Below are 27,721 nucleotides of genomic sequence, written 5' to 3'. Positions count from 1 at the left end.
CTTAACTGAAAAAAAGTCTCTTTAAGTTTGCTCATTCAACTAAAAATATTAAGTTGGAACCAACCCTTGTCTTCATTGCACTTGCATGCACGTACAGTGGGCCCAGCATTCCAGGGCAAGATGGATATGCTCCAGCATGTGTTGACTATGTAGATAGAAATTTTCACAAAGCAGTAAGCACTGATTGCTTCCAATATTCAACTATTGATTCCACAATTGCTCAGCTTATACCAACTTCTTCACCTCAGCAAATAAGAATCCATCTTCTATTTGAACCGTAATAACATGGATGATAATATAAAACCATTTTTACAGAATGATATTACCTTATGCATCAGAACAGCAGAGACAACACCCACAAAGTTTCAGACTGTTCCCTCAAAAACAATATTTGTTCAGCACACAACCAAATCTTGATGGTAATAGCTATGTCACATATTCATATGATTAATACACCTAGAGGTTTATATACAGATGAAACCCCAGGACTCAATCAAGCCTTCTTAACAAGTACTTAACTTGAACTTCCTTTGTCAAAGGCATGATCCAGTCTCCGTATAGATCAGCAACCAGGCTTGGTTTTATCTTGTATGCTGGATCACCTCCATCTTGATCCCCTAGACAATCAGTAACCTCTTGCCCATATGTTTTGGCTTTCATCTCCACTCTCCTCTTTATTGCCTCTTCGACTGCTGGATAAGTCAGTAAATCCATAAGAAGGGCCTTGTCCTGCCGACCACAAATGTTGGGTTATAACAAAATGGGGACCCATTTTAGCACCAGGATGCAATCCCATTGAAATGGTTTTTGAAAAGAAACTATTCACTGAAGTGTATCTGAAAGTAGAAATGTACTTGTGCTCTAATGGCAGTTTTATAATCATCTGGTGAAGCCCGGAATTTAGCCTCAGCTACAAATTTGCCATAATGAATTCTCTTGGACAGAGCCTGCATACAGGAACCACCAAAATCCATTTGCCACAAGTTAAAGAGCATACTTTGAGACATTTGTAAAACATATTTGGCAGGAATGAATTCCATCAACAAGAGGTCAAGTCATGAGAAATATAGCAGGAATCCACCAGACAAATGTTAGTTTCATTCTTCTACAATGGAGGACAACCACCTGTATTAACAGACCATATTTCCCCGTAAAGAGAGTAACCAAATCACTCAAACAAACCATCTGAGAACTGCTAAAATAATAGAAGAAAACCCAAAATCATGAAGTCTGTCTGGATCCTTAGTTCTTTTACAAAAGGAAATCAAAATAAAATGAAATTCTTACATGGATGCATTTTTTCACACAAGTAAATCTAGTATCTTTCCCTTTTCTTTTGTTTCCACAGATTCTAGTTAAGAAAATAGCATAAATTCTTCCTATCAGATGAAAAAATAGGAAATGTCACATTTTGCTAAAGAAATGGTTGCTGTCTTACAATAAAGAAGGTTCCCTGATTTTCTAATAGCATTTTATTCGTCACAAGTTATCATCACAATCTTGTGTTCCCTCTTTGTCCTTGTATCTTGTAACTTGCTTGTTAAGCAGACTAGCTATGAGAAAGAATAATGCAGGTTCAAATAACATTCTTCAACAAATTCATAATACTAATATAAATAGAACTTAAACATTAGCCATGAGAAACAAGAGTACATGAAAGATGCAATGCGAGAGGATTGAAACACAAACATAGACTTAAAAAATGATAAAAGAACAGTGTTGATTCAAAAATCAATACAGGAAAGAGTCCAGGTGTATTCTAGATAAGAGTTAATGTGAACTAGCCCCCATCCTTGCTCAGCACAGACACAATACCATCAATATGTGATTTGGAATCCAGCCTGTCCAACAAAAATTCAAGCTTTACATCACATCTAATTATGCAATCTCTTTTGGCTCACTGATTATGCGCAGAATCTCTTTTTTATTGTGAAATGTCAGATAATCAGGGTTTATGGTACTTGCTTTACACTAGTTATAAAATTTGACTTGATAAGCTTAATAGACAAAATGAAATTTGAAAACCACTCTCTTCCCCAAAAAGATTATTAAGACAAGCAGAAAACATGCCTACGATTACCAAATAGAAAGAGAAGTGAAAGCAATAATCTAGGACGGTGCAATACTGACTAAAGGAAAGAGATGCAACATTCAATGACAAGCATTCATCCAAACTTCACTGTTTTTCTGAAGTCTAGTCCAACTCCAATTGTTCAAATGAATCAATACTAGTCCTCTGTGGTTGTATTGGTAAATATGCATACCTGCAAGCAAATTGTGTCACAGACTGCAGCTGATCCGCAGTTACCATCATTGCCTTCCTTAACTAGTCTTGGAAGAAGATCTCTGAAATACATTTTCCACACTATATTGTTGATATTGATTGAATCAGCAATGGGATGAAGAACCTATGCCAATACAAACATGTTCATGTTAGGTGTTGTTGACATAGAAATCATTATGTGAGAGTCAATAAGAATGACCAATGTTAAGAGAACCAGACTGGACCAGCCAGTCCAACTGGTAAAACCAGGAACCAGTTGGAAGTAAAATAACGGTATGAAAAGAATGGCAGGTTAACCAGTGAACGGGCCAGTTTACTGGTAACCAGGTGAATCAATCTAGTTCAATTGCACCCCCGCCCCCTTTTTTGACATTTTCAATTTTATTTTTAAATGATAGAAGATAACAAAAATTTGGAAGATGTGAAAAGAATTAATGTCAATTCTTTGGATTATCTATAAGTTCGGTAGTTCAAATCCTACTCAAAATAAGAAGGCCAATACAATCAAACTATTTATAATGATATGTAATTTGGATACTGTTGATGTATGATCAATTTTTTGGACCAAATTGGTTCAGGTTGAATAGATTTGATTGAGTTTGTATGCATCTAGATCTAGCAAATCCAAAAGATTGACTTCAGCAAATTGAATTTAGCTCAAGAAGTATGCACAATATCTTCCAGTTTACCATGTTCCCAAATTTCTTACATTTACTTATCATGCAATGTATTAAGAACTGTATCATTCCCACCCTTACTAGTTCAAAACTAGTTAATCATCTGTCCGATGTTTGCCCACATATTGCAACTTCATGCAAAAACATCTAGTACCTGAGGGTACTGGAGAGGTGGCAGCATTGTGTCAGGAATGTCATCTGGGAAGAAAGGGTGCTCATCAGGACTCTTGTATCTTCCAACCTGTGGCACAATCTAACTAAAATAAATAACTTGCAAAAACGTATTGTAAGGAAATAACTTGAAATAACACATTGTCCTCTCCCCCCCCCCCCCCCCAAAAAAAAAAAAAAAAAGAATTCAAGGCATAACATACCTGAGCATGAAGCTTTTCAGTTTCTCTGACCATGAAATCCACCAAAGAGCCATGGAATCCATCCACCAAGAATGCATTAGGGTCATATGTATCAGCATTATAACAATATTGAGATCTCTCCAAGAGGCAAAATATAATGCTGTCTTCTTGTCGAATTAAAGAATGTCTTATACCCTCTAGAGTGTAGCTGTCAGTTTCATCAATCCTTTCTTTCTTTGGCAATCTGGGGAGAAAGGAAGAGACTAAAACTTTTATCAACAATAAAATATCAAGTCTTAATCCCACTAGGTGGGTCAACTATATGAATTCTAGTTCATCAATTGTTTCTACGTCCATCTCTATCGTAGAATGTGTCGCCAAATAAAAGGGGAGTTAATCTACATACAAAACTTATCCAATGGACATGAAATAGTAAAAAAAATTAGGAAATCAACAAGGAAGACAACAGTTTTCTCTGGAAATAATCAAACTCCTAATGTTGCTAGAGCATCTGCACTGTGACACTACCCACAATATTGCAGTAATTAGTGTCTTGTTTACTTATGTACATAATGAGAAACTAATCAAATAATTAAGCAAAGGAACAAAAATTGTAAACTTAATGGTATAAGAAAGTCAATTAGCAAATTGAGGAAGAAGAAAAAAAAAACCTTCCGTTCATTTAGTTAACTTAATTAGAACCTTGTTAGCAAGTACCAGCTTTAGCTTGAGCTTTCTCATGATTTAGCTTCAAGTTCTGCAGCTCAACAACATGAAGGCTTAGAACATATATAGCTGCTGAAATTCAAGTTGCATATTTTTTCACTATAGGTAAACTAGGCAGCATAACATTTTCATACCATTAAGGGAATTTTCTTCCAAGTCAGTAGCTGAATTTCTGTAAATGAAATGCAGGTTGTTAGGATTAGGAGCACTTAGAAACTCAATTCAATACTTTAGTTTGCCAAATCTCTCAACACTCCTCACCCGAAAACAACCCACAACAGATAACATAAACTGGAAATGAAAAGAACAGCAAAAAGATTAAAGAAAGAAGCAACCAAACCAAACAGCAGGCGCAGATATATCTTGGTTCAGATTGCAATATGCAATCCTACATCTAGCCTTGATCCCCGGGAGCAAATTCCACTAGAAACCATTGAAAAAGATTACAAGAACTCTCAATTCTCTATCACACAAGTTCACTGCCCTCACACAAGAGAATACAAAGACAAACTTTCTCTTTATGCATTTTCTCCCTCTCAGCAATCTCACTTGTATTCAGAGACACAATTGAATGAGTGAATGATGTTATGTCCGACTGCCTAGCCCTCGCCTCCTATTTATAGACCATAGGGTCGATGATTACAAGACCTATTATTTAGCCTACACAAAAACTAAAATGTCCCTTATAATATAACATCTAAGTTAACTACACTCTTAACTTAGACAAAAATCCCGTCACACTCATTCTTCTAACAGGTTCTACTGTCATCTTCATCTTCTAACAGAATTATCCATGCAAAAACCCAACACAGGTCATGGTAGAAACCATAACACATTTGAGCAGCAACACAACCAAGAACAGTCAATGGAAATATAGAAAAATGCATTTCTGATGAAGGAGCATATTCTCTGATTTATCAGTGTTTTTATTTTGTGGTACTTACGTTATTAGGTTTTAATTAGTATTTATATTATTAGCTTTAATAAATAGTTGTGTGAATAGTGTGAGATTTTAAATATAAATGGTCGGCTAAGATTAGAAGAATTCCTTTGTAATCAATGACTACAGTGTTTAAAAAAGTACACTTAAGCATGAAGCACAGCATGCTTGGGGCTTTTTTTGTGTGAAGCTCTGTGACTTTAACTGAACCGAGATTAAAGCATGCTTAAGTTATGCTTTTACTTGAGCTTCGAAGCATGCTTTTTTTTTTTTTTTTTTTTTATCAAACAATATGAATGGTTGGATTTGTTTAAATTTTCACAATAATGTGGTTTCTTGTATGTAATCCTTACTCAAAAAAAAAACTATTATTAGACCTTAGAAAGATCTAAATAAAATCATATACATTTGTTTAAAAAAAGAAGACTTAATTGTATTTACCAAGAAAAAAATATCGAAAGAAACATGTAATTAGGTGTAAATTAGGAGTTGTTAGTTTATTCCTAATTGCTATATATTAGGAATTGATGATTGATTCCAAATTACTATAAATTAGGGATTGATGATTGATTCCTAATGATTGATTACAAATTAGGGATTTGATTAATTGGGGATCACTGTAAATTACGGGTTGATGTAAATTAGGGATGATTTTTTCCCCTTATTCTTTTATCCGATCCTCTATATAAATCATGTTAATGAAACAGAATGATTTTTTTGCCAAGTTTTTACAAAAAACAAAAGACGATCCACCAAAATAAAAAAAAAAATTAAAAATTAAAAAAGATGCCTTAGCATATTCAGATCCTTTTAACTAAGAGTATAGACCAATTTGTCTTTCAAGTTTCATCAGGACTAACAATTGACCAAATTGGTATCTCACCAAAATAATATGATTGATTCCTAATTGTTGTAAATAAAAAATTAAAACACATGTCCCCTATGTGTTTTTCTTATGGTTGCATCAACTTGTAAACTAGTATAGAATATAAATGAAAAATAGGATCTCATCTTTTGTTAAATTTGCAGCCTTCATTCTTATTTAGTTTTTTTAATAGTTTATGCTTTTTATGCTTATAAAATTTTATACTCTTTATTTTATTTATATGCGGTTCACTTTGCTTAAACATGCGCTTTGTTTTGTGCTTAAGCTCCATAGGCCTTCTACGCTTAAGTGCACTTAGTGGGCTTTTCAAAACATTGAACAGCTATGATTTATTATTGATGTCACCCTAGTATTGATAGTTCTTCTAAGACACTTTGTAGGCAGCCCTTTTATTTTAATTTAAGGTTTAAGTTTTATATTATCATTCCAGGTTCTACCTTATGCTGTTTTTGCCAAAATTTTGCAATTTTGCACTTGTTTTTCTGATTCTTCCTCACAGCATATCAAAGTTGTATAGAGCCAAAGAAGTAAAGATCATGCGGAAGCCTGTATGGAGGTACTAAAGGCAACCACAATCCCTTAGACCTACCAGAAGGAGGTCATAAGGATGAAAATAAATATGAGAATGTTAACCCATCTCATAATCCCATAGTTTGTGAACAACCTAAAAGTGGTAAGAGCTGAAGAGAAGTTAGCAAGAGCACTTGATATGAATTCTAGAGTTAAGATTGAAGTTTTAGATTTTTTTCACGGTAAGATGCAAACAGAAGACTTTCTTTATTGAGTGTCAAAGAGAATTATTTTCAGTGAAAATGTCTGAAGAGAGAAAAGTGATGCTTGTGAAACTGAAATTGAAAAGAATTGCACTTCAATGGTGGAAAAGGTTAGAAGAACAACATGCTAGACAATATAAGCTGAATGTTTGCACATAGGAATTGATGAAAGATAAACCAAATGAATCTATGCAAACGATTCCATAATTTGTGGCAATGTGAATTAAGTCTTGAGGAATATAGTAGCGAGTTCTTTAATTTGTCAATTCACATAGGACTCAACAAAATGGATGAAACAACTTAAAATGCATTACTTATCGAGTTTGAAAATTGATACTGAATGAGATGGGTATTATGCAACACTCTAATTGAAGATGCATATCAACATGCTCTGCAAGCTGAAGAATGGGTAGCTCGGTATGGGGCTAGGTGTTCTTTAATGATTTGAGGGACCGTTGTGTCAAGTCCCAAGGTTCCAACTCCTGTCCAAGGATGGAAAAGTGCCCAAACAACATCAAGAAAGAACCAAACAAGCTGTAGTTTTGGAACTTGGAAGGACAACCTCTAGAGTTGTTGGGAGTTCAAACCTCTGAAAAAAGGAAAGGAGCTCAAGCATTTTTGAGCTTCTAAAGGCACTGGCAACAACCCCACACAATCTGCCTTCCATTGTTTCAATTGTCATGAGTTGGATTATGCTTCTTATTCTTGTTGTCTAACATCAAGTTAATTTACTAGATGATCCAAAGCTATAGCTAAGCATGAAGGAGACATTAAAGAACCTCTTCATGATGAATATGTTGAAGACAAGGTGGAAGAAATTGACCTTTTGCCTAGTACAGCCGAAAGTCTTGTTGTACGACAGGTTTTATCTACTCTTAAGGTGGTAGAATGAGAAAATTGGAAAGACAAAGCATATTTTGTACCAAGCTAACTTGTGGTGGAAAGGTTTGTGATGTTATTGATAATGATAGCATGGAGAATATTGTATGGAAGGAAGCAGTGAAAAAGTTAAAAATTGCCACTAAGAAACATTCCCAATCTTACAAATTTTTTCATGGATGTGGAAGGATGATGAGATACCTGTCACTTTGAGATGTTTGGTTCAATTTAATATGGGTGATGTCTACAAGGATGAGATATGGTGTGATATTTTACTGATGGATGCTTGTAATATTTTATTGGGTTCCCCTTATTTATTTGACTGTGATGTAGTACATTGCACCAAACCAAACACTTAAACTTCCCACATGATAATAAGAAACTTACATTGCAAGCCTACCAACAGAAGTTTGAGGAATTGAAGGCCCTCATGTTGATCTCCAATCTCACACTTATCGAGGGTTACTTCGTGTCAAGTTTCATCAGCGGCTTGAGCGAAGAAATCTGCCCCATAGTGAAAATGTTTCAACCGAAAACAGTACAGCAGGCTACGGAGTGTGCTAAGTTGCAAGAACTCGCGGTAGAGGCATTATCGAAGAAGCAGAAAGGGGTGAGCAAAGGTTGGCAGGCGCCTATTCAACAGAGTAACAAAGGGTGGAATAAGGAAGGAGGAACAGGGGGAGCAAACGGTAAGGCGTTAGCTCTGCCAACTCCAGCCCCATCATTTGGGAACAATTTGAGAGAACAGAGGAGGTTAGCGGGACTTTGTTTCAGGTGTGGAGACAAATACAAGCCAGGCCATCAATGCAAACGCCAATTGCTGCTGCTAGAAGGAACAGAGGATGGGGAAGAAGAGGTTGAAGAAGCAGGGACCCAAGAGAACAAAGGAGATGAAGAGAAAATGGAGATTTCTCTCCATGCACTAAGGGGAGTATCCACAAGTAAAATCATAAAAGTAGATGGTTAGGCACAGGAGGACAACCTGTCTATACTCATTGACAGCGGAAGCACACATAGCTTCCTGGATGAAAGAGTGGCTAAGAGGGTCCATTGTCGACTTACCGGGACACTTCCATTGTCTGTTACAGTGGCTAACGGACAAAAGGTGATCTGTAAGTCTGCTTGCATGGGATTCTGTTGGCATCTGCAAGGGGAAAACTTCGAAGTTGACTTAAAACTACTCTGGTTAGGAGGCTACAATATGGTCTTAGGCGTGGATTCGATGAGAGAAGTAAGCCCCATTTGCTTTGATTTTAAGAAGATGGAAGTCACTTTCGACAAAGGGAGAAAACGAATGGCTATCACTGTCGGTGCAGAGGCTGGTTCTTGCAAACTGATCTCAGGCAAAAGACTACATAAGCTGTTCAAAAGCAACTGGACACAGGTGGCTCAATTGTTTTCGATACAAACAATTGAGCAGGAGGAGGAAGAACTGGACTATGGTGGGAAACTCAAACTGAAAGCAACGAAGAATGGCTCTATCCCTTGGGAGGTAACTCAACTGGACTTACCTGATGAACTCTTAGTTGAATTTAAGGAGTTGTTTGAGGAACCTAAAGCTCTACCCCCTCCCAGACCGTTTGACCACACCATAAACCTTAAACCCAATTCGGAGCCGGTTAACATTCGTTCTTACTAGTATCCCCCAAAACAAAAGGCTGAGATTGAACGCATGATTAAGGAAATGTTTCAGCACTCAGTCATTCAACCCAGCATCAGCCCATATGCCTCCCCTCTTCTCTTAGTCAAAAAGAAGGACGACGGTTGGCGGTTTTGCATAGACTACCGCCAACTCAACTCCCTTACCATAAAGAATAAGTTCCCTATCCCTATCATAGAGGACCTACTAAACAATTTACATGGGGCCAAAGTTTTCTCCAAACTCAACCTCCGTTCAGGATATCATCAAATCCGTATGAGCCCCCAAGATATCCACAAAACAGCATTTCGGACCCACCAAGGGCATTACGAATTCTTAGTAATGCCTTTCGATTTAACTAACACACCAGCAACCTTCCAACCCCTCATGAACTAGATATTTGAACCCTATCTTCGCCAATTCATTCTGGTTTTCTTTGATGATGTCCTAATTCACAGCCCCAGCTCCCCTAAACACATAGAGTACTTACGGTTGACCTTGCAAATCCTTAAATTCAATAAGTTGTTCATCAAGAAGTCCAAATGTGCCTTTGCACAAACCCAGGTGGAATATTTAGGCTATGTTATATCAGAAAAGGGGGTGAGCACTAACCCCCAAAAGATTGCAGCCATGAATGACTGGCCACGACCGACTAACGTGAAGAGTTTGCGAGGATTTTTCGATCTCACGGGTTATTACAGAAGATTTGTTAAAAACTACAGCATCATTAGCAGGCCATTAACTGAGTTACTTAAAAAAGATGGATTCCATTGGGATGAAGCAGCTGAAGCTGCATTTGATCAACTGAAGAAAGCCATGTGCGAGGTTCCCACATTGAACCTCCCTGATTTTAATCAACCGTTTGTCTTAGAAACTGATGCCAACAACTATGGAGTGGGAGCAGTGTTGGGTCAGGGTGGAAGGCCCATAGCCTTCATCAGCCAGGCTTTAGCACCAAAGCACCTCGGTCTCAGTGTCTACGAGAAAGAACTTCTGGCGGTCTTGATAGCAGTAGACAAGTGGAGGCACTATTTGGAAGGGAGTAAGACCATTATTCAAACTGATCATGAAAGCTTAAAATTCCTATTGCAACAGAAGTTACACACACACCTCCAGAGGAAAGGTATGTCTAAACTCATAGGTCTTGATTACACTATTCAATACAGGAAAGGCCACGAGAACAAAGCAGTCGATGTCCTTTCCCGCTGTACGGAGGAAGGAACAACGGCAGCCATGACTTCTGTCATACCAGAATGGCACCTAGAGGTAGCCGCTAGTTACGAGAAAGCGGAATGGACCAAGGATCTAATGGAGCAACTGACACTAGACCCTACAAGCAAACTAGGTTATTCGCTAAAAAATGGGTTGCTAAGATACAAAGAGAAGCTGGTAAACGAGCTGCTACGAAGAAAGATCCTAACAACTCTGCATGATTCGCCCGTAGGAGGCCATTCGGGGGTCCAAAGCACATATAACTGAGTACAACAATTGTTCTATTGGCCGGGGTTGAAGAAAGCAGTGCAGAGTTACATAAAGAATTGTGACATTTGCAGCCGATGTAAACATGAAAACATTCACCCTCCCGAGTTGTTGCAACCCTTGCCTCAACCGGAGCAAGCATGGTCCAGCATCAGTATGGACTTCGTGGAAGGTTTACCCAAGTCAGAGGGTAAAGACTGCATATTGGTAATCGTGGACAGACTCACCAAATACAGTCATTTCTTAAGTCTAACGCATCCCTTCACAGCCCAAGAAGTGGCGCGAGTGTTCCTAGATCAAGTTGGAAAATTACACGGCTTGCCTCATGTCATTGTGTCTGATCGAGACAAAGTCTTCACCATCTTACTATGGAGGGAGCTTATGAAATCACTGGGTACCAAGCTCCACATGTCATCCGCATATCACCCGAAAACGGATGGACAGACGGAACACGTAAATCAATGCCTTGAGACCTACCTTTGGTGTGTGTGCTTGGTGCAGTCCACAGGGTGGCACAAGTGGCTACCTTTGGCATAGTGGTGGCACAACACCAACTACCACTCATCCTTGAAAATGACCCCGTTTGAGGCCTTATTTGGCTACAAACCACCACTGCTACCAGTCAGTGTGGCCCCAACTTAGTAGCCACAGTGGATGATTATCTCACTCAACGGCAACAAGTGATGCAAACACTAAAGAGGGAATGGGCCAGCGCTCAAAACCGAATGAAACAATACGCTAACAAAACGCGGAGTGAACGAAACTTCTCAGTTGGGGACCGGGTTTATCTAAAACTGCGGCATGCACAATTGAAGACTCTCTCACCATCGACAGTGTCCAAACTCAGTCCTAAATTCTATGGGCCGTATGAAGTGTTAGCTCGGGTGGGCAAAACGGCCTACCGATTACAACTGCCAGCCGAGACTTCCATTCATCCCATTTTCCACGTCTCTCTCCTTAAACCATCTCCTAGTACCAACCTGGTGAGTGCAACTCTATCCCCGGCTGCTCCAGCATCGCAACCAGCAGCTGAACCAGTCACTATCGTGGATAAACGAGTTATATACAAACAGAACCTTCCCCTCACTCAGGTGCTAGTCCGCTGGTCCAACCTCCATCCTGAAAACAACACCTGGGAGTATCTACCAGACTTACTCCAGCAATTTCCGCGGGCAGTCGGACTCCTATAACATCTTCTTGAGGACAAGAAGAATCCTAAGAGGAGGGAAATTGTCACGGACAAGGGCGAGGGCGCCTATTAGTCGAAGGGGTAATGTAGTAGTAAAGGGAGTAGGCGATTGGAGCATAGAAGTGTGTAGAAGTTGGTAGTTAGCTGATTGTAATTCAAATGTTGGCGCCTCCTTAAGGAGAGTATATAAGCTAGCTCTTTCCGCTAAAGCGGACATCTGAAAAAATACAATTGAATCACATTTCCCTCACCAATCTCTCTTTCGATTCTCTCTCTCTCTCTCTATCTCTATCTCTATCTCTCTCCTTCTAATTTCACTACCTTCAGGTTTCTCATTCGCGCGTAATTCCTTCTGAATTGCGGAAGAAGCCATTGCCAGATTCGAGATCTGACACTAATTTATCAAACCTAACCACTTTAAGAAGATGAATAAGGAGTTAGGAGTACTTCATGTACCGATTGGTAGAATCATACAAAATTGAGAGGGTAAAAGAAGTTTCATATCCACCAAAATGTCATGATCCTTTGGTTTACCTAGGGTTTAGAATGGAATTAGGAAGGAACTGAGGGAAAATTAGGCAGAATGGAGGGAGCATTGGACAAAACAAAGGGAGATATTCAACAAAATTAAGGGAAAATGCAGAAAGAACGGAAAAAGAGAGTGATCAGAGGGAAATGAGAGAGGTCAGAAAGATTGAGAAGGAAATCAGAATTCAATTATCATTCTCTACTAATCTAACCTATTTATAAGCTATTCCAACTAAAAGGTACAATCACTGAGACAGCAAAGTACAACCACTAACTAATACATATGATACATGTTTACTATTATATCCTTAGGGATCCTTGAAGTCTTAACAATATCTCCCTCCTTGAGAGAGTTCTTGTCCCCAAGAACTTTTAGCGACTGGTCCTGTTCTTCATCCAATCCCAACTTTCACTAACTATTTCGTCCTCCTTTATTTCTTTCTCCTTCTCAGCTATTTCCTCTTTTATCTTACATATTCAAACTTCTCTGCAAGCCAATACCTGATTTGACGCTGCAGTTCACCAACTGGAATATCAACCATATCATCTATGATTTGTTTCCTTTGCTCCTCCTAAGCTTTTTCCTGCTCCCAGGTCCAATGGGATTCAACATTTTCTAACTCCAACAGTGCTTTAAAAGCTTTTGTTGCTTCCTACTTGCTAACATACACCAAAGGTTCTTCCTCGACAAATTTCTCCTCCAGTGAAGTCGCAGTTACTTTTCCTAATGAATCAATATTTGTTTTCAATTCAGATTGTTCCTTGGTTTCCTGTAAGTCAGAATTCTGAGGAAGGACTCCAGCACTAGTTTCCTCACAAATGACTGAATTTTCAATAGGAATTTACCAAATCAAGTGTAGGTAATTCAACAACTTCTTTCAATCCTAATGATTGATTGTCTGAATCAATCATCTCATGAGCATCTTCTTCTGAAATTACTGAATCAAGTATGGGAGGAGTACCTATCCCTTCAAGAGGATAGATTTAAGATCTTCAAAATCTAAAGTTGTGATCGTTTTTGTTCCTAACTTCACAACATATTTGACTTCTTGATTGTTGGCATACATCACAGGTTCATCTTCAATAGTTACCTCCTCCAATGGTGTCTCCTCCGGAATTGCCTGATCCGATTCAATTGATTCATTAGCTTCTTGCTGTAAACTGGAGGTAACAAGTAGGATTCCAGCTTCTGCTAGAATTGATTCTGGAGTGGATTTTGCAAAACATTCCACTGGTATTCTGACCTGAAATTTCTTTGAAATCAAAACCAGAAGTTCATCCAGCTTGTGGTTGAGGTTATCGACTTTCTCCTAGAATCCATTCTCCATCTCCGTAGTTCAAATTTGCCTAGATGTCAGCCTATAATCGCCTGCTATCAGCTTCTAAGGTCCGCCTCTGAACTGCTTCCAGTACTCGATTTAACTCCTGGATCCACCTCAGAAATTGCTTCCAGGAGTCGTCTAGATCTCCTGAATGGGCTACAACAGTTTTTTGTGCTCACCTTACTCACAGCCTGCTGAAATGGATCGCCAAAAATCGTTGGAAATTAAATGCAGAGAAGTGTCGAAAATCAACTGAAACTGAATTAGCCTGAATTCTTAGGGCAAGAATTGCTGGAATCACAGTCAAGAAGCAACCGGCTGCTCCGCCTTCACAATTTGAGCCGAGAACTGCTTTGCCCTCTCTCAATTGTGATCGGTCTTTGATTCCTTTAGAATCGGATCAAAAATGACTGCTGGTACTCGCCTATGAACAGCCAAGACAATTGTCAGGTCCCACACTTCCTTCGATCTGCTCTGTTGCTCAGAATTGTGCCAAGAATCATTGGCCTGTTCCGCCTTCAAAAGTCAAACCTGAATCAACTATTGAAATTTCCAGAATCACAATTGAGAATCATTGGCTCTGATACCATTTGTCATGATCCTAGGGTTTAGAATGGAATTTAGGAAGGAACCAAGGGAAAATTGGACAAAATGGAGGGAGCATCAGACAGAATAAAGGGAGATATTCAGCAGAATTAAGGGAGAATGTAGACAGAAAGGAGAAAGAGAGAGTGCTCAGAGGGAACTGAGAGAGATCAGAACAATTGAGAAGGAAATCAGAATTCAATTATCATTCTCTACCTAATCTAACCTATTTATAGGCTATTCCAACTATAAGGTACAATCACTGAGACAACAAAGTACAACCACTAACTACCACCAACTAATACATATAATACATATTTACTATTGTAAAACAGAATGTTAATCTTCTCTCTTTTTGCGTATGTACATTTACAAGTCCTCTTATAGACATGAAGATTATACAACATAGGAAGAACTAAACAAAGGAAAGATTTGACTATACACAAATAGGAAGTTTCCTAAACATGAATAGGAAAGTTCCCTAAACACCAATTTAGAAATCTTCAAAAAACAAAAGATATGATCAGCTACTGAATTAAGATACTTTGACTAACCACTCTCTTTGAGAAGCTAGTCCAAGATAACAACATAGGGAACACAAATTGAGCCAGCCTCCAGTTTCTCCTTTATAAAATATCTATCTATTTTGAATTTTCACATGGTTGGTTCTATCATGTTGCACAAGATTATGTGTAATGCTTATGGCTGACTTATTATCACAACATAAATTGATCAATCCACTACTAGCAATCCTTAGGTCTTCCAAAATGATTCTCAGCCATAACAACTCACATAGTCCTAGTGCCATTGCCCTTAATTCAGCCTCCGCACTAGACCTACCTACTATACTTTGCTTCTTACTTCTTCATGACACCAAATTCTCCCCAAGAAACACACAATAACCGGTTGTGGAGCGTCTATCAATCAAAGATTCCCTTTGCCAGGTATGGTTTTTAGATAACATAGGATCCTTCTTACAACTTACATATGTTTTTTGTTGGACTATGCATGAATTGACTCACCAAGCTAACAACAAAGGTAATATCTGGTCTAGTATGTGACAAATAGATCAATCTTCCCACCAATCTTTGATATCTTCTTTTGTCCACTGGTTAGAATTCTCTCCCAACTTAATGTTGGATTTTATTGGAGTACCTACTCCTTTACTTCCCAACAGCCCTATTTCCTTAACAAATCCAATATATACTTCATTTGTGTCATGAAAATCCCTACTTTAGAATAGGCCACCTTTATTCCCAAAAAATACTTCAATGCACCAAAATCCTTGATCTCAAATGCCTTGGCAAGATTCTCTTTAAGCTGTTTCTGCTCTCCAAAATCATTCCCAATTACGATAATGTCATCTACATATACTAGCAATGTTGTCATCCTTCCCTCCATTGAATGTTTAATGAAAAGAGTATGATCCCATCTACTTTGATGATATCCCATTTGTTTCATAGCTTTAGAAAATCCGTCAAACCATGCCCATGGTGACTATTTAAGCCCATAAAGGGCCTTCTTTAGTTTGCATACCTTTCTTGAAATTCCTGTCAAAACCTGGTGGTGGTACCATAAATACTTCTTCCTCTAAATCTCCATGCAAGAAAAGTATTTTCCACATCAAATTGTTGCAATTGCCATCCATAATGTGCTACTAGAGCTAATAAGATTCTGATTGTTGTCATTTGCTATGGGTGCAAAGGTCTCTAGGTAATCAATACTATAGGTTTGAGTGTATCCTTTAGAAACTAGCCAAGCCTTATATATCTCCTAAGTCCTATATGCATTATACTTTAGGTTAAAAACCCACCTGCAGCCCACAAGCTTGATTCCCTTTGGTATAGGCACCATGTCCCACGTCTGATTTTTTTCCCAAGGCTCTCAACTCCTCCTATATTGCTTGAATCCAATTCTGATCCTTGAAAGCCTCATTAACTGTCTTAGGAATAGCAATGGGGTATCCAGAGAAGTAAAAAACCCTATGTTTTGGGGACAAACGATGATAAGAAAAATAATTGACCAATGGGTGTTGAGTACAACTCCTGATTCTTTTTCTAATAGCAATAGATTGTGTCCTTCTCTTGAAAACATAAGGAAACCATTTAAACTTGATTGGAGATGATGGCAACATTGACAATGGCTGTGCTTCCTATGCCTCCTGTGGTTCCTGCTGGTTCTGCTCATCCGAGGAAGAAGTGGATGAGCCATGGTTTCTGGATGTAACTCAAAGGCAAATCCAAGATAGGAAGACCACCACTTTAATCATTACTATGAACACTTTTCCCTTGGTGGCCAATACTAGAGGACCCAAAGAATATTGAGTTTCAACAAATGTGACATCCTTGGACACAGAGCATTTTCTAATAGGAGGATGATAACATTTGTAGCCTTTTTGAGTAGAGGAATAACCAAGAAAGACACACTTAAGACACACAGAATTTTCTAGATCAAGCTTATCCCTATGATACTTAGAAATATGAACAAAAGACACACAACCAAAGACTCTTAAAAGGAAGAGAAGTATGCATACCAGCATCTGGAAAATAGGAGGACTGTCAAGGCCCGCTTCCGGACATACTCGCTAGCATAGGAACATCCGAAAGAAGGTCATTCCAAAATGGAATACAGAAATAGACATATCAAAAACTTTTATGATATAAATTTGGTCCACTTTCCACATGAGCAACATTCATTTTTACATCATTTCTTAAGGCTTTAAAAGCCATACCCTTTTCAAAAATATACAAGGGTGCCAATACAATACAAAAAGAAATAACCTTCTACACCGGCCCTCCACATAAGTCCCAAAACCTTTAGGCTAGGGGAGATCTTTGTACACATCTAAATTCAACCTTGATCCCCACTAGACTCCCCTTCTACCATGATTTTGCCCTTACCTGGAATGACAAAAACAAGCAAGTGAGCCACAAGGCTCAACAAGCATATTTATAGCAAGAGGAATAAAGATAAGATAGATCTATGAAGGCATGCATAATATAAGAATCAATGAAAGACTACTACCCGACATTTAAAGACAAAGCTTTTGATCATGCCTTCATAGTCAATACAACCTCAATAATTGTTATTTCTTTGCTTAACAACAAGGCACACGTTTAACTCATAGAGTAACATTTGCACAATTCACATAATGGCATAATACCCTTTCTTCCATACATGACTCATAGCACAAGAAGTCACATAGCGCATATACAAAAGAGTGCGGTCGAGTCGCCTTGGTAAGATATCCCCTTTTCTTTCTTTCTTTCTTTTCCTTACAGACGAGCCACCTTTTTTTTTTTTTTTTTTTTTTGTCATGACATGCCTTTGGGACATCCTCTTACTTTCCTTCCACGCAAAATAATAGGTGCGTTAAGGTAATGTATATATATACATATATATGCATACACATTCAAGCATCTTAACATACTTCACATCAACATACTTATAATCACCCACTAAGATTTTTGGCCACATCATATCATTTTCATGCATATGACTTCATTCAGATAGGGGTATATATATTTATATATATATATATATCTTGACTTCTTTTAACACTATAATAAAAGAAGATTAGGTTTCGAAATACACGGATTTTATTTCGAAATCTTCAGCTCAAATAGTTGACCAAACTCGCACGAAACTGAAAACCCACGAACGACAAACACCCAAAACACCCACAAGCAAAACCCTAACCCCCAAGTTGCCATTCCTTGAATAAAAGATGGGGAAAACAAGCCCTATAGAGACCAAAACAAGACTCAATGACGCCTTTGAAGAAAATCCACAAGATTTGATAAAAACATGGCACTAATACATTTAACTACAAACTTTCAAAAACCACCATTGAAGAGATGATAGCAGGAGCTTTGATTAAATATAAGGATATACCTTGCACTAAAGATAGGAGAAAAGGAGAAGGAAGCTTGCCTTTTGATGAGAAAGCCAAAGAGAAGAAGAGGCACTCCAAGAGCTCGAAATCTACCCACTTTGAGAGCTTGATTTCACCACCACAATTAATGGAAGGAGAAGGGAAGAAGAAGATGATGAAGAAGATGAAGGAACGCTGCCGAGAGGGAGCAAGGAGATGAAGAGAAAGAGAAGAAGTTTGAAAGAAAAGAGAGGCATGGGGGAGAATGGGCTGCACATCCATTCTCCAACCACCCCCTCTTCCAAAATTCCAATTTTGCCCCTCACACATAACACACAAACCCAACTTACTCATGCCCTTAATGGTCTTTTACTTCTCTTTTCCTTTTCTCTTCTCTTTTCTATATTCATTCTATTTTGCAAATTCCCATTTTACCCTAAACTTTTCCCACACACACATAGCATATAAGCCCTCTTTGGACATTTTGCATTTTCATTGCCTTTTCCAATTTCCTTGTTCAGTCATTTTCCACAATATATATATATATATATCATTAAATAAAACCCATATTTATACATGGCCCAAGCCCATTTAAAAGCCCAATTCATATTAGGCCCATGGAATTATTTTAACCCACCACTCCCATTGGGCTTTAAAACCTTGGTCCAAGCCCACTTTATAACACATATACATTAATTTACTCACATGCAATGACCCCAAACATTTTATTTCCCCCTAACTTGCCTTTTAGACTACCTACAAAATATTTTTCACTATTTAACCTCTTTAACAGCCCATAAATTATTTTTGGCATTCATCAAATAAGGTCCGCATGCAACACACTATATAAAAATATAATTAACATCTATGACCCACTCAACGAGTCATTACAAGGACAAACACTGAAAATGACTCTGATGATTTAGAAGCTTAGGAGGAACCCGATTAATCAAATTTGCAACAGTTAAGACTGCATCTCTCCAAAAATTTTAAGCAACAGAATGATGAAGGAGAAAAGCCCTAGTGACATTGAGTAAATGCTGCATTTTCTCTCTACCACCCCATTTTGTTATGGGGTATCTACACATGACTCATGGACAATTCCTTCTTGCTGGAAAAATTGATGCAAGTAGTGATTGAAGTAATCTCTTGCATTATCAGTTCGGAATTTCTTAATGCGGGATCCAAATTATGTAGAAATCATCTTATAAAATATAGGCAAAATAGTGTTAATAGTAGCCATATCCTTTAAGAGATACACCCAAGTCATCCTTGTACAATCATCAATGAAAGATATGAACCATCTAACCCTAGCACAATTAAGGATCCTAGATGGCCCCACACATCCGAATGAATCAAAGAAAATGGAATGGAAGACAATTTATTACTTATAGGATAAGAAACTCTATGATGTTTAGAAATTCACACACATCACAGTGAAGAATAGTGACACTTAGACCCCTAAACAAAGTAGGAAACATTGACAGCATCAAACTAAGAGGAGGATGTCCTAAACGATAATGTTGAAGCCAAATTTCAATCATATACGTAGGTTGTGATGAACAAGCAAGAATAGGTTTGAACCCTTTTAGTGAAAACACTGCTTGTCTTCAAGTAGTACAACTCATTCCATTCCTCAACAGTACCAATCATCTTCCCCGTGTCCAGTGCCTGAAACTCACATTTATGAGGAGAAAACACAACATGGCAATTTAGGTCTTTGGTAAGCTAGTGAACAAATACCAAATTGTTAGAGAGGTTACGAACATGAAGAACGTATTGAATAGGTAATGAGGAATTAAGGACAACATTACCATAACTGGCTATAAGAATTGCATCAACATTGGCTACTATTATCTTCTTGGAACTACTCATTGGTTTATAGGATTCAAACACATTTAAATCATAGGTCATATAGTCAATAGCTCCTGAATCTAGGATCTATAAATTATTCCTAATAGTATATGTGAGGCAGTAAGGGATTCAGAATGAAAACAAATACCTACTTGAGCCATGAGCAAGTGCCATCTTGAATGGTTTTCAGAAAGCTTTTCAGCTTACTGATTTCATCAGCATTCAGTTGGTCAGCCATGTTAACTGGATCTGCCTACTCAGTAATGGTTTCTTCCTCCTTAGTTGCATTATAAGCTTGTGCTTGATTTCTAGACTGTATATTCCTCAAACCTCCCATCTTGTTCAGCACTACCTCTTTTCCATACAACTTAAAACAAGTTTCCTTGGTATGCCTGGGTTTTTTGCAAAACGAACACCACAAATTTTCTGGTTTTGTGGTCTAGAATGAGAAACATTCCTGCCTTACTGTGACTTGAATCGAGAACCATCCATCTTATTAGTCACCATTGCAGATCCCTTAGGATTTACCTCATTGAGCATGGCTATTCTTCTATATTCCTGACTATAAATAATAGAAAACACTTCATTAAGTGAGAAAAGTTTTTCCCTTCCAAGGACCTGCACTCTTACTTAGTCATATTCAGCATTAAGACTAGCTAAAAACTCCACAACTTTGTCCCTCTCAAATATAGAAGTAAGGGTGGCTGCATCCTCACTGCATATCATCTTAAAATCTTGATAATGACTCAATTCAAGCCAATACCCATTCATCTTATAGTAATATTCAGTGACTGTCAAAGATCCCTACTTTGTACTACTTATCTGTGTTTTAATGTCAAAAAATATAGAAGCATCTTGCACTTTAGAGTAAGTATGCTTTACAGTATCCCAAATCTCTTTAGCATAAGATAAGAACATATAATTTTTGCTCACCTCGAGCTGCATTGAACTCCAAAGCCAAGACATGATGTTAGAGTCCTCAACATCCCATGCAGAAAAACCTGGATTTGTGACCTTGGGAACCAACTTAGTTAAATGGGTTATCTTACCTCACCCCTTCAAAAACATCCACACGAGTTGAGCCCACTGTAGATAGTTTTTCCTATCAAGACGATAGGAACGATGCATTCCTGGAAATTCACTAGTTGGAGTACTCCCCATAGGCAGATCAAACGAAACACCATCTCCTTTTGTTATTGGAGTAGTGGTTTCCGAAATTTCTGGCATGGTTGAGATGAAAAAATGGCTGACAAACTAGAATTAGACCCCCAAGCAATACTATGGCAATGAAGGCACATAGTAATCGAAAGAAGATAAGGAAGGCAAATTGCTATGGCTCTGATAGCATTTAAAACAGAATGTTAATCTTCACTCTTTTTCCGTATGAACATTTATAAGTCCTCTTATAGAGATGAGGATTATACAACATAGGAAAGAACTAAACAAAAGAAAGACTTGACTATACACAAATAGGAAATTTCCTAAACATGAATAGGAAAGTTCCCTAAACACCAATTAGAAATCCCCAAAAAAACAAAAGATATGATCAGCTGCTGAATTAAGATACTTTGACCAGCCACTCTCTTTGAGAAGCTAGTCCAAGATATCCTTAACTCTTCCTTCAGGAATTAACCGAGAATCAACAACTATTATATCCTCATGGATCCTTGAGGTCTTGACACAGAAGTTAAACGTTGTTTGATGAGTATTTGGGTAATGTGAGCAAAGACTTGACTAAAGGGTTACCAAAAATGAGAGACGTTCAACATGCTCTAAATTCCAAAGGTTGCCTTACCTAATCAAGCCACATATTGCATGCCACCAGAACATAGGGTTAAAATGTGCTGCCAAGTGTAAGACACCTAATCACTAGAAGGTTGGTGTGAGAGTCCTTATGTTGTGGCTGCAATACTTACTCCAAAGAGGATGGGTCATGGAGAATGTGTGTATACAATAAAGCAATCAATAAATCACATTTAAGTACGAGCTCCAGATTCCAAGGTTAGACAAAATGTTGGAACAATTTACTGAATAAATGGTGTTCTCTAAGATTGGCTTGAGAAGTGGTTATGATCAAATTTGGCTTTGAAGTGAGAATAAATGGAAGGCTGCTTTTAGAACTCCGCCAGATAACTTATTTGAATGGCTTGTATTGCCTTTTAGCCTTTCCAATGCCCCAAGCACTTTCATGAGCATGATATACGAGGTATTAAGACCTTTCCTAGGTTCTTTCATCATCATTTCTTTTGATGATTAATAAACTATAGTCATGAGTTGCGACAACAATAAGTATCTATATCATGTTAGACAAGTCATGCGGGTTTTTAGACATAAGAAGCTCTATGTTGACATAAAAAAGTGTTTTTTTGTGCGGCCATGGGGTGTCCTTAGGTCTTATTGTTTCAGCTAAAGGTTTGAGGCTGAATCCTGATAAAATTAAAATCATAACTGAGTGGAGATGTCCATGGTTTGGCTAATTTTTACAGGAGGTTTATTCACAACTTTAGTGCAATCATGAGCCCTATCAAGGAATGCATGAAAAGGGATACAAATATATGTAATAAGAATGCAAAAAAGGCTTTGAAACATAGTTCTGAAAGGCGCGAGGCGCAGCGAGGCGCAAAGGGTCCTGGAGCCTGAGGCGCGAGGCACACGAGGCGAGGCGCGCCTTTACGAAGCGAGGCGCACCTTTTAGAAAAAAAACTAAAAATCTTGTAAAATCATAAAAAACTATCACATTATCAATAATAACACATGCATATCATTAATGTTTCATTATCTTCAAATTCTAAACTAACAACATCAAAGTTAATTCATTCATCATACAATTTCTAAACTAGAAACATCATCAAAGTTCAAACTTAAAGTCTCAAACTCAAACAAGTACCAACCATCGTGCAAAGTTCTAAACAAACATATAAACACTACAAGTCCACAATCAATAAAGAAGTTTTAATCATCATCATCATCATACCCTTCACCAAATTGAAAATCATCATCTTACGGTGCCATATTTTGCTCATCCTTGATTCCTTGTTATTTTTCTTCTTTTGCATGTACTCTCCAATCTCTTGTTTTATTGATGGAGGACATTTTGGAATAGCTTTAGTATTCTCCACAATCAATAAACACTACAAGTCCACAATCAAGAAAATGCTTTCATTTTGAAAAATGCTATTTTTCTAGGTTTGGAAGATTAGCGCATTTTTTCTAAGTCTGGAAGATTCGGGCATTATAAGGAGACATATAAGAAAATGTTTTCATTTTGAAAAACTAACTCCCGATATTTTGATAGTTAATATTCATTGTTGTTAAAATGATTTTTAATGAATTTTTCAAGAAATAGTAGGTATGTATTTTGGGGGTGGTAAAATCGCTAAATCCTGAATTTGTACTAAAATCAAAATTCTATTTTCTTATTGTTATGGATTTTGATTTTTTAGATATTTTTATTGAATCCAAATGGGGGGTACTTTCTTATTTACATTTATGTATTAAAGTAAATGGAAGGTAAAATATAAATAAAAGAAAATGTGGACATTTACTTAAACTAAAGAAATGTAAATAAGTAGTGATGTATACATGCTGAAACTGAGAAGAGGGGATGCTGGAGAGGAGAGAAAGAAATGATGCAGACAGGATGCAGGCGCGGTTTTCATGAGGCGCGCCTCAGCGCCTCACCTTGCAAGGCGCGCGCCTTGCAGAAACCGCCTCACCTCAGCCCAGGCGAGGCGCCAAACTGGAGCCTTAAGGCGCCAAACTGGAGCCTTAAGGCGCCTTGCGCCTAGGCGTGCCTTTAATAACTATGCTTTGAAATATATCAAGATGCCAAGATTCAAGCACCTATTCTAGTGCTACCAGATCTTGAAAAGAGCCTTGTACTAGAGTGTGATGAATCACATGTGGGGGAAGGACCTATCCTTAGCCAAGAGGAAGACCCATTGCTTTTTTCAGTGAGAAATTCTCTGATACAAAGCTTCAATATTCAACCTATGACCTAGAGTTCTATGCTTTGATTTGCCTTTCATCATTAACAAAATTATTTGTTACATCAGGACTTCGTGATATATTCAAAACACGAGGCACTTCAGTATTTGAAAACCCCCAAAAAAAAAACTCAATCCAAAACATGTAAGGTGGAGTGCATTTCTGCAACAATTCTCTTTAATAGAAGCATAAGTCTGGGAGTCTAATAGAATAGATGCACTTGCAGACAAGGTTTCTTGTTGGTTACTTTGCATGCAAGTCATTGGCTTTGAGGAGCTGAAAAATCAAATATCAAGCAAACCATTATTTCAGCCAAGAGATAAAAATTTGCATACACCAACCATAGAGTCATCCAATCCTTTTGTTGTGCATGATGGGTACTTATTTCAATTCAAGGTAACCAATTATGTATTCCAGAAGGTTCTTTGTGTGAGCAAATAATTTAGGAACTTCATAGAGGTGTTATGGGAGGATGTTTTGGGAGATATAAAACTTTGGCAATGATGAGTGAACGTTACTCTGACTGAAGATGAACTGAGATGTTGGGAGATTGGTGAAGCAATGTAGAGTTTATCAACTTGCAAAAAGGGCCAACCCAAGATACTAGTTTGTATACACCCTTACCACTTGCTACTTCCTGTTGGGTTTGTCTTAGCATGGATTTTGTTCTTGAATTGCCCAAAACTGTTAGAAGGCATGACTCTATTCTTGTGGTAGTTAATTGATTTTCCAAAATGACTCACTTCATTCCTTGTTCAAGGACTATTGATGCATTGCAAGCGCTGAATTGTTTTCCAAACAAATAATGCATTTACATGGGAATCGTACTACTACATTGTCAGATAGAGACATGATATGGAATTTTTTGTGCTTATGAAGGAAGTTGGCAACTCAACTGCAATATTTGGGCACTAGTCATCCACAAACAGATGGCCAAACTGAAGTGGCGAATAGGAGTCTAGGTAATCTGTTGAGATTCCTTGTTGGTGACCATGTGAAGGTTTGGGATACAATCCTTCCTCACGCTAAATTTTGTTATAAAAATTCAGTAAGCCACACAACTAGGAAGACACTCTTTGAAGCTGTTTACGGTCACAAGCCTGAACATATGTTAGATCTTGTGACATTATCACAAGAAAATCAAGTTAGTGAAGAAGTAGAGGCTTTTGCTAATCATATTTGGAGGATGTAGGTGCTACCATTAAAATTAGCAATGAACTTTACAACGAAGATGCTAATCAGTGGAGATTCAAAGAATTCTTTGAAGGTAATCAAATTTTGGAGCATCTTTGAAAGGAGAGGTTCCTCAAAGGAACTAACCATAAGCTCAAATTTAGAAAAATTGAACCGTGCAAGATTTTGAGAAAGATTAACTCCAATGCTTAATACGGTAGAGCTTTCTAATAATCTTCAAATACCCTAATTTTTAATGTTGCAGACTTATTATGTTTCCATAGATTTGATGGCAATAATGACAAAGCAACCACCAAGGAATGAGTTAAATCAAATGCTAAAGAAATCAAGATAAATTATTGAGGAGATGCTTGATATAAAAGAGGCTTGCGCTCGATGAGGAAATCTCTATCATCAATTTCTTATCAAGTGGTTGGGCAAACCTCCAAGACTCCAAGTAAAGTGCTTGGACATCTAAAGAATAGTTGTAGAGAAGTGATCCTATCATTTATGATAAATACGACAAATTTTCTCCTCATAATCTAGTTTTTATTTTTTTTTTTACTTGTTTAACTTATGGTTAATATTTATATTATTAGGTTTGATTAGTACTTATATTATTAGCTTCCATAAGTAGTCATGCAACTTTTACTATAGATGGATGACTAATTAGATGGATTCATTTGTTATCCACAGCTAGGATTTATAACCAATGTAATCCTAGGATAAATAGTCTTCTAAGACACTATACAGGTGGCTGTTGTTATTCTAATTCAATATTTAAATTTTTACTGAATCCTAAATTTTGCAAAAGATGTCCAAGTAAAGAATAGTTGAAATCTCAGTTGAATTTTTGCTGATTCTTTTTCTCACACAGCATCTACTTCCCAACTAGAGATTTCAACCAAGCCCTAAGAACAGATAAAGAAAATATTAAAAATGCATTTCCCACCTACAGATTTCAACCAAGTCCATTGACCTTTTTGTATAGAGAAATTTATTTAAATTGCTTAATCAGTTGGTAAATGAGTGAGACTCTTTACTCATGGATCTCCAATAATGTTTAAAAGATCAAGTAAAAGAAACTATTGTTCTATCAAGGTTATTGATTAAAGAAAAAAATTCAAGTCACCACATAAAGAGTTAACATCAAAAAAATAAATAAACCACTAGAGATTCATCTGAGGTTATTGACAAAAACCAAGTTGCTATAGTAGAAGAATAATAAAAAATGGTGAAGGAAAAAAGAAAAGGGACTTCCATAAGAACTCAATGAGTTGAGCCACTGAAATGGCTGTTCGGTAACTGAGAAGTGAGAATTACAACAACCAGCTATTCCGCAAGCAGAAAAACTACCATTTCATCCAAACTTAGAGGTTATGCATTCAATGGCAATGACAACATTAACTAGAAAGGGAGAAATTTTTGTATTACATTGCCAAGCATCAAAGACAGACTAACAGTATGTTCCTACCTATGCATACAAAAACAAAAATTGAACTGAAAAGTAAACAATTGTTTTCTGACCACTCAAATTTACAGAATTACTAAGACCTGGCAAGTGCAGAATGAGAAACCAACAATGGTGTAGAGTGAAAATTCCAAATAGGGAAATTTCTTGCACGGTCAGCTAACAAATGAGTAGAAAGTCAAGAAAAGCTCTTTTCTGATTGTCTTCCAAAAATGTTTAGAATCAACTAATGTCTCACCGAGGTCAATGACAATAAAAGAATAAGTCGTAATATAACGAGTTGAAATTTGGGGGAGGGGGAAGAAAGAAGCAAACACAACTACAGTTTCATCTGAGGTTATTGGCAAAAATTAAGCTGTCTAGGTAGCCTTAGAGATCACAAAAGGCAAGAACGTAGAAAAGGATAAAAAACAAAATCAAGATGCTTTCGCAAGTCGATAAGCAATCAATATAGCCCTTCAAATAAGCTTCGGAAAAGTCAGAATTTAACGATCCAGTTGAAATGTGTTTGATCTCAAATACTATAAATAGGCAGAAACGACGACATAACGGAAAAAAAAAATAGAAAAAAGAAGGGATGAGGAAGAAGCGGTACCCGATTGAAATTGCAGAGACTTGAACTGGCATACAATGCTTCATCGACATGGAATTGAAGAATCCAAAGCTGCAACATGTTTGCCTCTTCAGTTGAGGAGGAAGAAGACGAGTGGACTTTGATGAGTTGAAACTATACATTGCAGGAGAGGCGACTCCGAGTAGCTTGGCCTCCATTCCGATGCCGACGAGAATCAGCAACGACTCGCAACAGAGAGAGAGAGAGAGAGGACAGAAGGAGGGTAGAGCGGGGGAGTTTGGGGTTAGGCAAGGGAAAGGGGTAGGTGAGAGAGAGAGAGGACAAGGAGGGTAGAGCGGGGGAGGGTTTTGGGGTTAGGCAAGGGAAAGGGGTAGGTGAGATGTGACCATATTTTCCGCACACCTGAGAAAAATACAGGAAACCACAGCCACGAATTCAACCCACAGCCGTGCACGGCGGGTATGGTGGTGGGGCTCGGGCATTTCGGTTTGGTCGAGCTAAAAGCGGAACCCACCGACCACCACACTA

At 37.7% G+C, this 27,721-nt stretch overlaps 1 protein-coding gene across 1 annotated transcript; it reads right to left on the bottom strand.

The window, feature by feature from the left end:
• On the bottom strand, window positions 1–27,721 carry LOC127799900 (chorismate mutase 1, chloroplastic-like). Its single transcript, XM_052334166.1, has 6 exons — window positions 27,215–27,721; window positions 3,336–3,558; window positions 3,116–3,202; window positions 2,265–2,408; window positions 855–947; window positions 1–729 (listed from the first exon to the last, which is right to left on the bottom strand). Exons 1-6 carry the CDS (start codon window positions 27,388–27,390, stop codon window positions 490–492), a joined length of 963 nt encoding a protein of 320 aa, XP_052190126.1. The 5' UTR covers window positions 27,391–27,721; the 3' UTR covers window positions 1–489.

This window comes from Diospyros lotus, chromosome 4 (assembly GCF_014633365.1).
Source record: "Diospyros lotus cultivar Yz01 chromosome 4, ASM1463336v1, whole genome shotgun sequence".
In the NCBI taxonomy this organism is placed as follows: domain Eukaryota; kingdom Viridiplantae; phylum Streptophyta; class Magnoliopsida; order Ericales; family Ebenaceae; genus Diospyros; species Diospyros lotus.
Note: the sequence above shows the minus strand (reverse complement) of the source record. Positions and strands in the feature narration are given on the sequence as shown.